The sequence below is a fragment of the Mesoplodon mirus genome, assembly GCF_964341445.2.
Source record: "Mesoplodon mirus genome assembly, chromosome: 1".
NCBI classification, from domain to species: Eukaryota; Metazoa; Chordata; class Mammalia; order Artiodactyla; family Ziphiidae; genus Mesoplodon; species Mesoplodon mirus.
The window spans coordinates 219,982,296-220,000,433 of record NC_138976.1 but is presented as its reverse complement, the minus strand read 5'-3'; the positions used below and the strand labels follow the sequence as shown (position 1 = coordinate 220,000,433).

General features: G+C 44.3%; 1 protein-coding gene across 1 annotated transcript in view; it reads right to left on the bottom strand.

Moving 5' to 3' along the window:
- The window catches only part of DOCK5 (dedicator of cytokinesis 5), a 215,655-nt gene extending 199,759 nt beyond the window's left edge, over window positions 1-15,896 (bottom strand). The window contains exon 1 of the mRNA XM_082624873.1: window positions 15,625-15,896. Within this exon, the coding sequence (XP_082480999.1) occupies window positions 15,625-15,667 (43 nt within the window). The 5' untranslated portion in view covers window positions 15,668-15,896. The remainder of the gene's footprint in view (window positions 1-15,624) is intronic.
- Between the last annotated feature and the right edge of the window lie 2,242 nt (window positions 15,897-18,138).

Genomic DNA, 18,138 nt, shown 5'->3' with positions numbered 1-18,138 from the left:
AAAAAAAATACAGGAAGGGGGCTTCCCTTGTGGCACAGTGGTTAGGAATCTGCCAATGCAGGGGACAGGGGTTCCAGCCCTGGTCTGGGAAGATCCCACATGCCACGGAACAACTAAGTCCGTGCACCACAACTACTGAACCTGCGCTCTAGAGCCTGTGAGCCACAACTACTGAGCCCACGTGCCACAACTACTGAAGCCCGCATGCCTAGAGCCCGTGCTCCACAAGAGAAGCCACCGCAGTGAGAAGCCCGCGCACCGCAACAATGAGTAGCCCCCGCTCGCCGCAACCAGAGAAAAGCCTGCGCACAGCAATGAAGACCCAACGCAGCCAAAAGCAAAATAAATTTATAAAAAAAAAACAAAACAAAGTGTTTGCATCAGTTTACACTCCCTCCAGCGCGTGAGGCTCCCTATTGCCACACATCCTGCCAACAGTTGGAATTTCTGGGTTTTTGTGGGGTTTTTTCCCCCCAATTTAGCCCTTCTGGTGGGGTTGTAGTTGTCCAGCACTATGTTTGATTTGCATCTCTGTGAAGACAAATGGAGATCAACACCTTTCCAAATATTTATTGGACTTTGGATTATCATTTTTTGTGAAATGCCTATTCAAGTCTTTTTCCCATTTTTCTGTTGGGTTATTGTTTTCTCTTATTGATTAATATTTCTTCACATATTCACAATAGGTTAGATATGTGTATTGGGACCGTCTTCTTTCTACTCTGTGGGTTGTCTTTTTAATCTCTTCTTAAGGGTGTTTTTCAGTGAATAGAAGTTCTTAATTTTAATATGACTCAGGATAATTTGTTTTTCTTTTAAAGTTAGTGTTTTTTGTGTCCCTTTAAGAAATCTCTGCCTACTCCAAGGTCAAGATGTTCTCTTATGCTTTTTTTTTCTGAAAGCTTTCACTGTTTTACCTTTCAGACATTTGGAATCAATTCTTTATATGGCATTAAGTAGAAGTCCAGTACATTTTTTCAATATAGATAACCAACTAAGCACCACTTTTTGAAGAGATCAGCCTTTAATCACTGCATGCCACTGTCATCTTTAGCAGACACTCTGTCACTGAGTCTGATTCTTTTTAATGGCTGTACGTTGTTCCATTGTATGCATGTTTCGTAAGTAACAACCCATGCCCAACTGATTCCCATTTAAGCTGTTTTCACGTCTTTACTATAAAGAATGCTGTCATGAATAATCCTGTCCGTATACCATTGCTCACATGTGTTAGTATATCTGTAGGACAAACTCATAGAAATGGAGTCGCTAAATCAAAAGGTGTGTGCATTTTTAAATCAATATTTGACAGAGGTTGTACCAATTTTAATTGGATTTTCAGATCACGGTGAACTGCACACACAGTATTATTATAAGACCCAGTACAGGGGCTTCCCTGGTGGTGCAGTGGTTGGGAATCCTCCTGCCAGGGCAGGGGACACAGGTTCGAGCCCTGGTCTCGGAAGATCCCACATGCCACGGAGCAACTGAGCCCGTGCGCCACAGCTTTTGAGCCTGCGCTCTGGAGCCCGCGAGCCGCAATTGCTGGGCCCGTGTGCCACAACTACTGAAGCCCGCACACCGCAATGAAGAGTGGCCCCCCGCTCACCGCAACTAAAGAAAGCCCACACACAGCAACAAAGACCCAGTGCAGCCATAAATAAACAAATAAATAAATAATTTTTTTAAAAGACCCGGCACATTAGAACTTCAATTATACCAAAGTTCCCAACATCTTTGAGCCTTAGGATCCCTTTTAAAAAACCAATAAATGTGGGCTTCCCTGGTGGCGCAGTGGTTAAGAATCCGCCTGCCAATGCAGGGGACACGGGTTTGATCCCTGGTCCGGGAAGATCCCACATCCCACCTGCCGCAGAGCAGCTAAGCCCGTGAGCCACAGCTACTGAGCCTGCGCGCCACAACTACTTAGTCCATGTGCCACAGCTACTGAAGCCCGTGCACCTAGAGCCCGTGCTCCTCAACAAGAGAAGCCACCACAATGAGAAGCCCACACACTGCAACAAAGAGTACCCCTGGCTCGCTGCAACTAGAGAAAGCCCATGCACAGCAACAAAGACCCAACGCAGCCAAATAAATAAATAAAATAAACAAATAAATTTATTTAAAAAACCAATAAATGTTTAACTATGCTTCTAGTATCCACTGACTGAAAAATATGTATATAACCATGTAATTCACAGACACTGTGCCTCAGGACCTAAGAAATGGAAACGAACCAAAGTGAATCATGCTGTCACGCTCTGAGGCGCAGGCTCCTCTGCTTAACACAGTAAAGAGCAAGGGCACCCGCTATCTGCACCTGGTCTGAAGGAAGCTCAAAGCTCAGGGCAGTCAGGCCAAGGAGCCCTACCCAACCTGCTCCCAGGTCAAGTGTTCAGAATAAAGCATCACCATTTTGTGCGAAACACAAGTCTAGGGCTTCCCTGGTGACGCAGTGGTTGAGAGTCGGCCTGCCGATGCAGGGGACATAGGTTCGTGCCCTGGTCCGGGAAGATCCCACATGCCGCGGAGCGGCTGGGCCCGTGAGCCATGGCCGCTGAGCCTGCGCGTCCGGAGCCTGTGCTCCGAAACGGGAGAGGCCACAACAGTGAGAGGACCGCGTAAAGAAAAAACAAAAAAACAAAAAAACACAAGTCTAAAAGAACGCCAATGGGCTTTCACTTCCAGGTCAGCACTATAATTATAATCCCTTATGATCAATACACAATCCTCCCTTCGCCCATCAGCACCTTGTAAACCACAGTAACACTTGGTCTCAAACATGCCTGTAACATCATGAGAATGTCCCGCTATTTATTGATTTTGTGACTGACATGTCAACACCACAGTGCTGAGGACCAAAGACATGGGGCCCGCCGCCAGCCTGAGACACTGTGACCACCATAGAATGCACGGCATGACTTCCACTTTGCAGCCTCAAACCTCTGAACACACTCCCTCCCCAGAACGCTTCAAAAGGGTAAGGCGCTAGGCAAAAGAAACCATCAACAAAATGAAAAGGCAACCAACCGAAAGGAAGAAAATATTCATAAATCATACATCTGATAAGGGGTTAATGTCCAAAATAGGTAGAGAACTCATACAATTCAATATCAAAAACAAAAAAAACCCAAACAATCCAATCGAAAAGTGGGCAGAGAATCTGAATAGACATTTTTTCAAAGAAGACATACAGATGGCCAAAAGATACATGAAAAGATGCTCAACATCACTAGTCATCAGGGAAATGCAAATCAAAACCACAAATGAGATATCACCTCACACCTGTCAGAATGGCCCGTCAAAAAGACAAGAGATAACAATCATTGGCGAGGGTGTGGAGAAAAGAGAGCCCCTGTGCGCTGCTGGTGGGAATGTAAATTGGTGCAGCCACTATGGAGAACAGTATGGAGGTTTCTCAAAAAAATCAAAAATAGAGCTATCGGGCTTCCCTGGTGGTGCAGTGGTTGAGAGTCCGCCTGCCGATGCAGGGAACACGGGTTCGTGCCCCGGTCCGGGAAGATCCCACATGCCGCGGAGCGGCTGGGCCCGTGAGCCATGGCCTCTGAGCCTGCGCGTCCAGAGCCTGTGCTCCGCAGCCGGAGAGGCCACAACAGTGAGAGGCCCGCGTACCGCAAAAAAAAAAAAAAAGAAAAGAAAAAACAGAATTATCATATGATCGAGCAATTCCGCTTCTGGGCATTTACCTGAAGGAAACAAAAACATTAACCCAAAAATATGGAATACCCATAAAAACCAAGGAAATCCTGCCATTTGCAATGACATCAGTGGACCTTGAGGTCGCTGTGCTTAGTGAAATAAGTCAGAGAATGAAAGACAAATACTCTATAATATTACTCGTATGTGGAATCTAAAAACAACAACAACATAAATACAGAGAACAGACTGGTGGTTGCCAGGTGGACGCGGGGTTGGGGGAGGAGAGATTGGTGAATGTGGTCAAAAGGTACAAACTTCCAGTTATACGATAAATAAGTCCTGGGAATGTGATGTACAGCATGCTGACTACAGTTCATAATACTGTACTGTATATTTGAAAGCTACTAAGAGAGTAGGTTTTTAAAGTTCTCATCAAAAAAAAAAGAAAGTCATTTGTAACTCTGTGGGGTGACTGATGCTAACCAGAGTTACTGTGTGATTTCACAATATAAACGAATATCAAATAATGATATTGTACACCTGAAACAAACAGAATGTTATACGTCAATTATATCTCAGAAAAAATGGGGGGAGATGATTTAATAGCTGGATCTTATTTATAACAAAACCTCCACCTGGAAAAAACCCAGGGATAACACAGCCTTCCTCCTGTGTGGCGAGGACTTACTCTTCAGAACCTTAAGTAGACATGATAAAGAAACTTGCTTTCTCCAGAGTTATGAAGAAAAAGGAAGCAGCTAGAAGACAAGTTAAGACAAGCAAGACATTTGCTACTAGCTCTGGGATTTTGCTGAAGTCATTTTATGCCTCTGGGGCATATTTTTCCAATAAAATAAAGTGTTAGCCAAGAGGTGATACATATAGAATCTAGCTCTTAATCTTTTATGATTCTAGACACAAAAGGGCAAAGAATTTAGATTTCTATGACTTATTCTTATAACTGGTCTCTGGCAGGAAGGCTGGGGAGTGAGAGCCCTCTGGTTCCAGGCTCACAGAAAGTACAAATAAAAGACAATGCATCCTGCCACAGGTACACAGGTAACAAACCAGTCAGGGGGATGCATTCACCTTGGGTGAGTCAGCAAAGAACTATTTGCAGGAGGGAGTCAATCTCTGCTGCAGTTTCCTTCCCTCGAGTTTTTTTTTTTTTTTTTTTAATTTTTATTGAAATACAGTTGATTTACAATGTTGTGTTAGTTTCAGCTGTACAGTAAACTGATTCAGTTATACATATATATATCCTTTTTTTACATTCTCTTCCATTATAGGCTATTACAGGATATTGAGTATGGTTCCCTGAGCTATACAGTATCAAGTTGTTTTAAAAGACAAAAAGTAGGGGTTTCCCTGGTGGCGCAGTGGTTGAGAGTCCGCCTGCCAATGCAGGGGACACGGGTTCGTGCCCCAGTCCGGGAAGATCCCACATGCCGCGGGGCAGCTGGGCCCGTGGGCCATGGCCGCTGAGCCTGCGCGTCCGGAGCCTGTGCTCCGCAATGGGAGAGGCCACAACAGTGAGAGGCCCACATACCGCAAAAAAAAAAAAAAAAAGACAAAACGTAGACAACTAAGATTCTTAGAGGGCGTCTTGGGGGTCTTCTAGTCCCATGGGGAGCATGGAAATGTAAGAGAAAATGGCACAACCCAGAAAAGTGGACGCAATGGCACGGAGGTTTGTTAAAAGACAAAGATCACTTTTTGTCTCTTGCTTAGGAACTGGCTGCCAGCAGTTCAGACAATCGTTTGAGTGAGCTGACGGCCAGCCCAGACTCTGAGAAGACGTGACCTGGACATCACTTGGAAAAATTAAACTTAACACAAGCAACCTCTGCTTTTGCTCACCCAAATCTCTGCCTCAAAAGCATTTCTTAGCCTGATCTCAAAAGGACTTTTTTAAGCTTAAAACTAAAACCCTATTATTCCTGAGGTATGCTGGAAGCTAATACTTATAAACCAAGGTCAAAGGACTCCCAAAGGATTTATCATAGCCTTTAATGTCCACACACAGTGGACATTTCATAGGTGACTTTACCTGTTTGATGAGGGAGAAAACTATTTTTCCCTCCTTTTAAATATTTAGTGAAAAACAAACTATGTGACCATACTCAAGTTCGTGGCCCATACATAGGGGTCAAATTCTATTATAATTCTATTCTATTACAACTCATTTTGAAGAACTGAAATGAGTTATGAGATTTTGACCCATATTCCTCTTCTTATTCTTTTGACAGTACTAAAATATTTTATATGTATAAAGTTATTGTGTTATTATATTGGGTATCGCTGGAGAAAAAACTAGAAGTTGGAAATTTTTTCCTTTATGGAAAAAAATCATTGTAATGAGATTTGATTCCTTATCCTCAAACCCCACTGGTTTGTTTCTGAAAACTTAGATGAGGAGGAAGCACAAATTAAGTTTCAGCTAACATGAGGGCAGACAGGACCACTACAAAAAGCCCTCTGTAAATCTGGACAGACTAAATTTTGAGTAACTACTACCTTTGCTTCAAAGCCCCTCGCCAGTACTCTAAATTACTTTTCTTCTCCACGTTACTTGTGATCTCATATTTTTTGTTTAATTACCCTGCGTACAGTATAGATGTGCTTACCGTAAGGCATCTCAACTCCTTTTGGGTAATGGGAAGTAACGGATGAATTTAAATGCCTTGTTTCTTCCATTAAATTGCACTGTTCCTTTCCAACTCGTGCTCAACGCACTAATCCAATGAGTCAGAACCTCCTAAACCCTATTCACCACCGTGGTCAAGCCTTTTCTTTCCATTTAGCCAATCCTACAACACATCTTCCTCCAGGAAGCCTCCACAAATAATGAAGAAATAAAAAGGAACAGCAGCAAATTACCATTGTTCCCTTCCCAAGAATGCATTATTTAGGATTTCCATTCCTTTCCCACCCCACGATGCTCACATAATCCTTTGCTTAAACAGTTATTAAATCTCTTTTATCTATTCTTTAAATGTTCCTTTTCTTATTGCATTTTTAAATTTTATTTATTTATTTATTTATTTATTTAGGGCTGTGTTGGGTCTTTGTTGCGGTGCACGGTCTTCGTTGTGGTGAGCAGGGGCTACTCTTTGTTGCGGTGCACGGGCTTCTCATTGCAGTGGCTTTTACTTGTTGGCGGAGCACGGGCTCTAAGCGCACAGGCTTCAGTAGTTGTGGCTCGCAGGCTCTAGAGCACAGGCTCAGTAGTTGTGGCGCACGGGCTTAGTTGCTCTGCAGCCTGTGGGATCCTCCCGGACCAGGGATCGAACCCGTGTTCCCTGCATTGGCAGGCGGATTCTTCACCACTGCACCACCAGGGAAATCCTTCTTACTGCTTTTGACTGTATCTCATTGGAAGTGCACATAGGGCAAAATATTCCATAACGTGGGGAAAAATTTCCTCTTCTAGCACACAAGACAAATTTAAGTAGATAACAGCATTCATTTATTCCTTCATCATTTATTTACTGAGTGCTGACCACGTGCCAGGTGCCATCCTGGGAGCAGGGGGGAACACTAATGAAAAGGATGAAGTTCCTGTCCTCATAACTCTATATTCCAGTGTGGGAGAGAGACAGTAAACACAAACAAATAAACAAATAGGACAACTAGGGAAAAGCAGAGACACTGAGAGGTTTGGGCAAAGACAGTAGTGTCTTTAGCTGGGGTCCTCAGAAAGCTCTAAGGAGGGATATTCCAACAGACACCTGAATAATACAGGAATGTTATTCCATTTTTAATTCTTTTTTACCTAACTACAGGTTGATCCTCATTATTCGCAGATTCTATGGTATTTGTGAATTCTCCCACTCACTAAAATTTACTTAACCCCCAAATCAACACTCCTGGTGCTTTCGAGGTCGTTCCCAGTCGTGTGCCGAGGGGCAAAATGTGACATGCAAGTTCCCATCTGAGGTTGGACAAGGGGACACTGCCTTTTTGTTTCAGTGCTCATACTGTAAACCAGAGTCCTTTGCATGGTCTTAACTTTAGTGCCATGTTTTTCTTATTCTGTGCTTTCTTGCTATTTAAATGGCCCCCAAGCATAATGCTGAAGTGCTGTGTTGTGTTCCCAAGCCCAAAAAGGCTGTGATTTACCTTATAGAGAAAATGCATGTGTTAGATAAGCTTCCTTCAGGCTTGAGTTTACATATAGTGTTGTGGGCCGTTGAGTTCAATGTTAGTGAATCAGTGATGTAAACCTTCTGTTTAAGGTCTTTAAACCTTAAACAGAAACACACATGACATATGGTTATATGTTGATCAACTGATGAAAATGTGACCAGAGGCTCACAGGAACCTGACCTTGTATTACCCCTAGGAGCAATGGTAAAATATTAGCCAAGTCAGTGTTCTTGGGGACTTTACAGAACATTAACTACCACAAATAACGAGAATCCACAGTATATCGAAGAGAAAGTTTCAGTTGGGCACCAGCCTCCTCCCTCTTTAATGGAGAAAATGGTTTGATGGCCAACAGCATGGAGCCAGAATCCAACATACTGCTCTTTTATTTTTGTTGCCTTTATTTTTAAGGTTGCCACTTTCTGGAGCAAGTGATGCTGGTTCTCCTTTAATGGTAGGAATGTAAGGTTTTCTTTTTCAATCAGTTTTAAGTAAAAACAAAATAACAGGCAACATAAAGAAAATAGTAAGCAAAAAATAACAAATTCCACTTATATGTGGAACCTAAAAAAAATGATACAAATGAACTTATTTTCAAAACAGACTCACAGACTTAGAAAACAAACTTATGGTAACCAAAGAGGAAAGGTAGTGGGGGATGGATAAATTAGGACTTTGGGATTAACATATACACACTACTTTATATAAAATAGATAATCAACAAGGACCTACTGCATACCACAGAGAACTGTGCTCAACATTCTGTAACAACCTATATGGGAAAATAACCTTAAAAGAAAGGATATATGTATATGTATAACTGAATCACCTTGCTGTACACCTGAAACTAACGCAACATGGTAAATCAACTGTACTCCAACATAAAATAAAAATTAAAACAATAATAAATTCAATGGGGAAGAAAGAGATGGTTCGTTCAAAAGTAAGTCTCCAGAGGTAAGTATATAAGATAGTCCTTTGGGACTCAAGAATAAAGTATCAGAACTTTTACTTATATTTATTTTTATCTTAAAAAAAATAAAGAAATTAAGCTCTAATACTTACGAAGTAACAAAAAAATAACAGAGAAGGCAAATGGGTAAGGCAGTAAGCATGAAGCAGCTACACAAGGGTACCTGGTGTAAAAATTAATACAGAAACAGAAACGTCAATTAAAATAGAGTCAGGAGGACAGAAGTGGAAGCCGTGGCACCCTACAGGATAGCAGAGCCCAACAGGAAGAAAGACTTCCCCTACTTGCCTGGCAAGAGCTCAGCCAGTGGGAGCCTGTCACAACTCAGCCAGTGAAAAGCCACTATACTTCAAACACTCAATTCCTCCAATGGATTCTTTGTTTACTACAGCCCTCCCAACTTCCTTTTCCCCTCTATAAAAGAGTTCTCCTCTCCTGGTTGCAGGGATTTGCATGTGGCTTGCAGACGCACTGAGGGCTGCAAACCCTGAATTGCAATTCTTTGCTGATTCTGAATAAATCCATTTTTTGCTGGAGAACTAACTGGCAGTCTATTTGTTTCAGGTCAACACTGGACATGGCAGAGATCAAGGTGACAGATGAACTGAAGTTTGGAAAACACATATGGAGTTGAATTTTGGCTTAAGAGTGAGATTATATGCATATGGATGAAAAATTTACCCTGTATGAACCTTAGTTTTCTTATCTGGAAAGGAGACAATATATGAGAATTACAGCATTATCACAATGATTTAATGAAATAATGTGTAAAGCAGCAGTGTTGAAAGTTTTGAGCCTCAGAACCCCTTTAACACTCTGAAAAGTTATTGAGAATTCCAAAGAGTTTTTGCTTATGTGGGTTATATCTATCACTATTTATCATAATAGAAATTCAATCTGAGAAATTTTAAAAATACTTATTCATTAATTAAAGTAACCATAATAAACCCCAATACATGCTAGTAATATATATATATATACTTTAGATCAAACTACTTTTCCAAACAAAAACACTTAGAAGAGCAGCATTGCTTTGCATATTTGTAAATCTCTTTGATGTCTGGCTTCACAAAAGGCCTTTGGATTCTCATACCTGCTCCTGCATTCAATCTGTCCCAGTATCACACTCAATGTAGCCTCTGGGAAACTATACTGTATACTCACACCAGAACAGAGTAAAGACAGGCCAATAACATCTTAGTATTATTACCAAAAACGTTTTAACCTCATGGGCCACCCGAAAGTGTCTCCAAGAGCCCCACATGTACCTGGGACAGACTGAAATAAAGGGCTCAGAACAGTGCCTTTCATGAGGTAAATGCCTAATAAATATTAATTCTCTATTCCTTGTATTCTCAGCCTCAATGTTGTTAGAACATGAATGTATTAGGGCAAGGACTTCTTCAATTCATTACAATTGCATAATATCTAGCTTGGTCATGTTACTAGCTGGTTCTGTAACTAGCTGTGTCATCTTCATAGCCAAGGATTCTTAATCTGTGTTCAAATTCAGAGGATCCATGGACTTGAAAAGGGAAAAGAGCTCCACCTCTGTTTTCTGACACTCAGCATTTACTTCAATGATGACCAGAGGCAACAAACCACAGGTGTACTGCTGATGTTGCCTCAATTGAAATCACAGGTGTCATATATAAAATAGATAACCGACAAGGGCCTACTGTAGAGCACAGGGAACTCTATTCAGTATCTTGTAATAAGCTGTAATGGAAAAGAATCTGAAAAAGAAAAGCTATAAATACGTATAACTTTGCTATACACCTGGAACTAACACCACTGTAAATCAACTAGACTTCAATGAAAAAATAAATTAAACTCTCCTACACTGTTGGTGGGAATGTAAACTGGTACAAACATTATGGAGAAGAGTATGGAGGTTCCTTTAAAAACTAAATATAGAACTACCCTATGATTCAGCAATCCCACTCTTGGGCATATATCTGGAGAAAACTGTAATTTGAAAGGATACATGCACCCCAATGTTCATTGCAGCTCTATTTACAACAGCCAAGACATGGAAGCAACCTAAATGTCCATCGACAGAGGAATGGATAAAGAAGATGTAGTATATATACACAATGGGATATTAGCCATAAAAAAGAATGAAATAATGCCATTTGCAGCAACATGGATGGACACAGAGATTATCATACTAAGTGAAGTCAGACAAAGACAAATATCATATGATATCACTTATATGTGGAATCTAATAAAAAATGATACAAATGAACTTGTTTACAAAACAAAAACACTCACAGATCTTGAAATCAAACTTATGGCTATCAAAAGGGAAACGTTGAGGGGGAAGTGATATATTAGGAGACTGGGATTAACAAATACACACTACTATATATAAAATAGATAACTAACAAGGACCTACTGTATAGCACAGGGAACTCTATTCAGTATTCTGTAATAATCTATATGGGACAAGAATCTGAAAAAGAATGGATATATGTATAGGTATAGCTGATTCACTTTGCTGTGCACCTGAAACTAACTCAATATTGTAAATCAACTGTACTCCAATAAAAAATTTTAAAACTTTTTAAAGAAATCACAGGCGTTTTCCTATACTATGGTTACTACAGATATCTTGAAAAATTGTACATGCTCATCACTAATTCAGAAGTATGGGAGTTATTATGCATTCATAAAGAAGCACATATATTACAATATCACAAATTTTTGAAAACTATCTTGACAGCTGTAGTTCAATACAGGTGGCTTCAATTTTCAGTCCTTCGTATTTGACTTTATGCAATTAAGAACACTGTTCTGAGAAAGGGGGCCACCTTAAGGGTTTATTTAACCTGATTGGCCCAAGGCATTCATGTAACCAAAAAAGTAAGAACAACTTATGGTAAGCAATTCACTTTACCTCTTTAGGCATCAAGTTCCTCTCTTTAAAAGGGAACTGAACTAATCACTCTCTGAGACCAAATTCCACCCCTCCAGCTAGAGTCTATGGAACACGGTGCCCGTGGTGAGGAAGAACTGAATGGGGACCCACAGCACACCTCAGCACATTAACAAAGCACTACAAGAATCCGGTTTTGGTTTTTACACTAACAGTTGAGAATCTACAAAGTTAAATGCTCTTAGACTAACTGGGCCTAGCACAGCGAAACAGTCGAAAAGCTAACAGTGAAGCAAATATGCCCCCAAACTACCTTTTATCACAATATAAAAACATATAGGACAAATGCCACCAAACACTAATGAATGATTTTGCAAAGGCTCCATCATCAACATAATCTGGGTCTGTTCTTAACAGAAATAGCTTGTTTGGGAACAGACTTAAGAAATGTTTCGATAAATGTATCACCAATGCTTGCTTAACATCTAAATAAAAGTTTTCGACCTTCATATCTTAATACACACAAAATGAAAGAAAGAATAAAGGAAAAGAAAACAAGAAAAAAAATGAAGAGAGAAAGAAAAGAGTTTTCCATGGCTGTGGGGCAGCCGTCAGCACTTCACATCAGGGCACTAATGGCCCAGAAGTTGAAAGGACCAAGTCTGTGGTCCTCTTACCCGATAACCGACAATAGGTCATTTAAGCCCACCTGAGGCTAGAGGTTGAGTCAACAGTTGAAGAACTAAGAAAGCCCAGACAGGTTGCCTTTCAGTCCCTGTAGAAGAGTCTAGCATAGTGGCAGCAAGATAAGTAGAGACAGCTAGCTTCACCGAGCACAATTCAAACTGAGATCAAACACTACCCTCACGCAGAGTAGCTGTGAGTCATTAAAAGGCTTCAAAACGGCCATCACATGGTTTCCTTCACCCAGAAACGAAATCTGTCCAGCAGACCCTCAGAAAGGACAATAATCCCCCCCCACCATAAGTCCAACAAGCCAGTTTTCCCAATCGTGTTTAAGCAAGTCTGCCTACTCCATGCCTGTTTTCTCAGCAGCACATCTCTTTTTTTTTTACTTGCAAAGATAAAGACAGACTGAAGGTTCCCGCTCCATCCATCTAACAGAACAAAATAAAAGTCATATTGGAGTGAATGACTTGCTGAAACCTAATGGGGAAAACTGCACTAAAGCATCATAGAAATTAGGTTGGCGCTTTAGAACGCCACCCCAACGCCAAGGACAACCAGTTACTGGATGCATGCTCCATAGTGGTATCCCTCTCGAGTCACAGGAATACAAAACCATAACCTCCTGATTCACTGAACCAAAGGATAAGTAATAAAATGTAGGAATGGTGAGGAAGAGGCGTGAAGGTTATGAGGTCCGGGGAACAGCAGATCTGAAGGAGGCAGTGGGTAGGGCTTTGAGGCCTGGGTGAAAGGCCGGATTGTGGGATGCAGAGGTGGGAGGGCACTCTGAACAGGGGAGCAAAGTCCCAAAGGAGGGACTCTCCATGGTATATTGCACAACAGGGAGAAGCGCAGTGTCTGCGCCGGAGGGTTGATGAAAGAAGCCGTGAGAGATATGGTTTGTCAAGATATTACTGAACTGGATTCTCAGAACCTTGAAAACTGGGCTCAGTTTAGACTCTACCCTGTAGGTCAAGGAAGGCTTCCAAGCAGGGAGGTAATATGAACAACCATGTGTTTTAGGAATAAACAATGGACATTGATCTCATCAGCTCATCTGTCCTAACAGTGGGCCCTTGTGTCAAATCCAGATTAATCAGAACCTACTGTGGCTAGTGAAATAAATTTCCCAAATTATATCCTGGGGCAATTTTGCTACCACCTATGCTTTGGAAATGCAATTCACTTTTCTTGTCTGATGATAAATAACAGACTCTAGAACAGGAAAAAAAAAAAAGAGAAATTAAAAAGAGAAAATACCAGCCTTGTTCCTATGACTATGGCAATAAGACCCACATTTTTCGGATATGTTTGCATTAACTACACCGAAGTTATAATAGTTTTGGAAAGCGTTTCTCCTGTTAAACGAAGTTAGAATTGATAACTTTTTTTTTTTTTTTTTTTTTTTTTTTCCGGTACGCGGGCCTCTCACTGTTGTGGCCTCTCCCGTTGCGGAGCACAGGCTCCGGACGCGCAGGCTCAGCGGCCATGGCTCACGGGCCTAGCCGCTCCGCGGCATGTGGGATCCTCCCGGACCGGGGCACGAACCCGTGTCCCCTGCATCGGCAGGCGGACTCTCAACCACTGCGCCACCGGGGAAGCCCTGATAACTTTTTTGTGAGTAGTAATTATTGATTAGGTATTGCTAAATCTACTTTAATTTAGGAGTTAGTACCCAATAACACTCACAAATAAAGAAACTGACTCCATCTCATTTCCACAACCACTGGCACCTGATGCGGAGCCCCTCTCTGAAATTTCATGACCAATTCATGAGGGGGATGGTCTGGAGCAGAAGTAACAACATGCACCCATTTCTGAGTTAGAGTGCAAGGATTCTAAAAGAAATTTAAAGGAAAGAAAGTTTTTGCAACAGAGGGAAAACAAGGAATTACATGCATGTTATTATATACACACACACATATACATATATACATAAAGGATCACAATCTAAAAGTAATCAATGTGAGAAGGTTGGTTTGTTTTTTGTAACTGACTACAGAGTTGAAAAGCACCTAGAGATGTTAAGATACAGCATCTCTGAAACAGACATAGTCCTCAGAAAGCATAGAACAGGTTCAGGGACCGCTCCCCAGTAACCGCTGAGGTGAGGAAAAAAAAATGGGGGCGGAATGGGAGTGAAGTCGAAGACTAACTTCCAAAAAGGCCCAATGAATGACCCTGACAGGAAGTGATAAAATTCTCAACACACACAACTGTGTTTATACTAGGGAATCGCACCCAAGCCTAATACCACTGTAATCGCCCCGCTAAGTGGCAGTCTTCCCACAAGACCTCAGCAACCTCACCCCTTGATAAAAAGTAGGACCAAGGGTTTTCACCTGGGTCAAAACCCGCTCATCCACTGTTTCGGATCGAAACTAATACAAAAGCAATTCCCCACACATCCTGGGGGCCCTTCCAGCACCGCTGTTACGAATGCCAAGTGCCTAGCATGGGACCTGCCACAGTTTTCTTAATAAAATGTCCTCGATCTTATCCCACGACGGGGTCGGAGTTCAGAAGGCAGTCTGAAATCCTCTCCATACACGCTCCGGTAGGGGATGACTGTCCGCACAACCAGCCCCGGGGGCCAGTCACCCCCGTCCCCACGCCACACACTTCCCGTAGCTTCCATCACCTCCATACCACAACTTGAGTTTCCCGATCAGTTTACAACTGCTATCGGGATCCCAGTGCCTGGGAGGAACGAGGGGACGGCGGCTTCCTACCCCCAACTCTTCTCTTTAGGTTTCAGAGAGAACCTACGAAGAGGGAGGGCAGAAAGCACTGGGGCAGCCAGCCGACTTCGCGTTCTGCCGGCCTCGGCTGGTTACAAAGTACTCAATGAAGCCACACGGACAGGGAGGAGGGGAGCGAGCACCAGAGCTGGGTGCCCCAAAGGAACCACAGGCGAACGCCCTCACTTTGCACGTTTCTACGCTGCAAAGCGCTGCAGCTTTGGGCTCGGGGGCAGGACTGCCTGTCCCGGGGCCCAACTGCACTTTTAGCCACCCGGATTCCCCAAACCCAGGATGACTTCCCGCACGGGGCTCCCGGAGAGGGCTCCGACTCCCACCGCCCGCTCGGTGGGACGGCTGCAGCTGGAGCCGAACCCTCTCGGCGCCCCCGCGGGCAGCGGGAGACGGAGCCGGGTCCCGGGCAGGCGGGCACCGAATGGCCCGGCGTCCGCCGCCCAACTTTGCGCGGGGCAGGGCCGCTCCCGCGAACTTGGCGGCGGCCGGGTCGGGGGCGGGGTGGGGCGAACACTCACCAACTCCGTACTTCTGCCTCTTGGTCGGGATCCAGCGGGCCATGGCGGCGACCTCGCCCCGCGGCAGCGGCAGCGGCGGCTACAGCTCCCAGGGCTCCGGCTGCCACCGCGCCGCGCTCCTGCGCGCCCCGGACTCTTCCGCCATGTTCCGCCAAACTTCGCCCGGCCCCGCGCGCCGTCTCCTCGCGGTGCTGCCCGCGATCCGCTCCGGCTCCAGCCCCGGGCCGCGATCACCTGCTGGGCCCGGCGGCCGCGCCGCCGTGCGCGCCCCTCCCGGCGCCGCCCCGGCCCCTCCCGCCGGCCGCGCCCTCCGCCCGCCGAGGCCGCCTCCGCGCCCCGACCCGCGGGCGCCCGGCTTCTCCCGCCGGCCCGCCCCGGACTCCGCGCTCTCCCCGGCCGGGGCCGGCTCCGCCTTGCGCACTTCCCGGGAGCAGTTCCCCAGCACAGACTGGGGTACAGTTTTTTCCTTCTGGTGTTTTGCTTTTTTCCCCGCCTTCCCCACCCAGACTAAACCCCTTGGATCCCGGGGGGCGGGTTCCCCGCCGCGGGTGTCCGGAGGGCTGCGCTGGAGGCGCCGGGCACCCCCAGGCGGGGCGGCCGAGGATGCGGGGTCCGCTCCCACCGCGCGCGCCGGAGCATCTGGGGGAACTAGGAGGAGTGAATAAGGAACTAGGATCTGGGATGAGTTGTTTCTCGCCCCCGGGGCACCCGCAGTGCCTGGCACTCAGCGGGCGCTCAATAAATATTTGTTGAATGAATGAGCAGTTGACTACTGCGTTCACCCCCTAGAGCTTTCGCTGACACCACGAGAGCCGGAAGCGGACTCCAGGGCAGACATGATCTCCTGTGGCCACCGTTTATAGCCTTCAAAGCAGGAACATTTGTCTTCTGGTAAAAAGAGAACTCACATGCAAGGGAGCCGGGCTCCTCAGAAGTATCAAATAATTTCCGAGGGGAGCCTCTGTGGGAAAATTATGTAGAGAGCCCTGACTTGGAAATCCTGTGTTCCCGAAACACCCAGACTCTTCCCCAGCTGAAGATGTTCAGACCCAGCTGAAGAAATTCAGACCCTCATGCTCAAGGGAAAAGCCCTCCACAAAGACCTTTTCGAACAGCCCAGCAGCCCAAAGAGCACATCCAAGCCTCTCTCGTTCACTAGCTGTATTGCTGGGACAAAGAGTCAAACGCAGGGACTGCTCATTTGAACTGCCCTAAACTGTTGGCGTCCTCTGAAAACTCTCCTCCTGGAACTCAGTTCCTCCTGGAGAGACCTCAAGGATGAAGATTGGATCTGAATCCCAGGCGGGAGTGGGGCCCCTTGCTACTTCACCCCTAGAAGTAAAACCTCAGAGTAAATAACCAGCTGATTTATGTTCACCGTCTGAGAAACTGCCTGTTGAAAGACACTGTTTTGTACTTGTAGTTTGTCTATTCGGAACAGGAAAGGAAAGGAAGATGAAATCAACGTGTAATAAAACAGAGTGAAACTTCATTGAAGACTTAGTGCATTTAACTTTGGTAACTTTTTGCAAAGTCAGATCTGAATTTTTTTTTTCAAGGTCTTGTTCATGGTGGGTAACTCCTAGGGCTTCCTTTCTTCTCCATCACCAAATTGGTATTTAATTCACCAAGTGCAATGATAATGTAAGAAATCAGTCACTTGAGACTTAACAGCCAGAAGGAATTCCACCATCTCTCCCCAAATTTATTTTCCTCTGCCAATCACATCATGATTAACCTAACTCCCCAGGTTAGGTAATTTCTTTTTCTTTCCATAAATATTTATTAAGTGCCTACTAGGTGTCAAGCATTGTTCTAAGAATGGAGGCACAGCAGTGAATAAAGAAAAATCCCTACCCGTAGAGAGCTTACCGTCTAGGAGAGTAAGACAATGAACAAATTATGCCAAATGAGGCTAAGCCTGTATAGAAAAATCCAAAGCAAGGAGGATCAGATGCGTGTGTTGGAGGGGGCCGTGCACTGCAGTTTTATATCAAGTGGTCTGGGAAGGCATCTCTGCTAAAGTGACCTTGAAGTGTAGACCTGCAGGAAGTGAGGATTTCAGAGGAAAGTATTCAGACATCAAGAACAGCAAATGCAAAAGCCAGGGGGCATGTTTGGCTGGTTCCAAAACCAGGGAGGAACAGCAAGGATTCCTGGGTGTCAAGAGGTGTTAGTAAGGGGCAGAGTATGGGAGGAAACTTGTTCCAAGAGACGTAGGGTGAGCCAGTAAAGCAGGACCCTGGAAGGCATAGTGAGGACTTTATATATTGCTATGAAAAACGTTTGGGGGATGTTGAACCAAGCAAGGACATAATCTAATTTGCCTGCTGCGGGATGAATAGACTGTAAAGACACAACGGAAGATGCAGGAAGATCAGGCGGTTGGAAGGCTATTTCAGTAGTTCAGGCAAACAATGAAGGTAGTTGGGTCCAGGATGTTAGGGGTGGAGATGGAAAAGAGGTTCTTGACATAGACTGAAGGGAGAAACAACTGGAGGGTAGTGTGGGCAG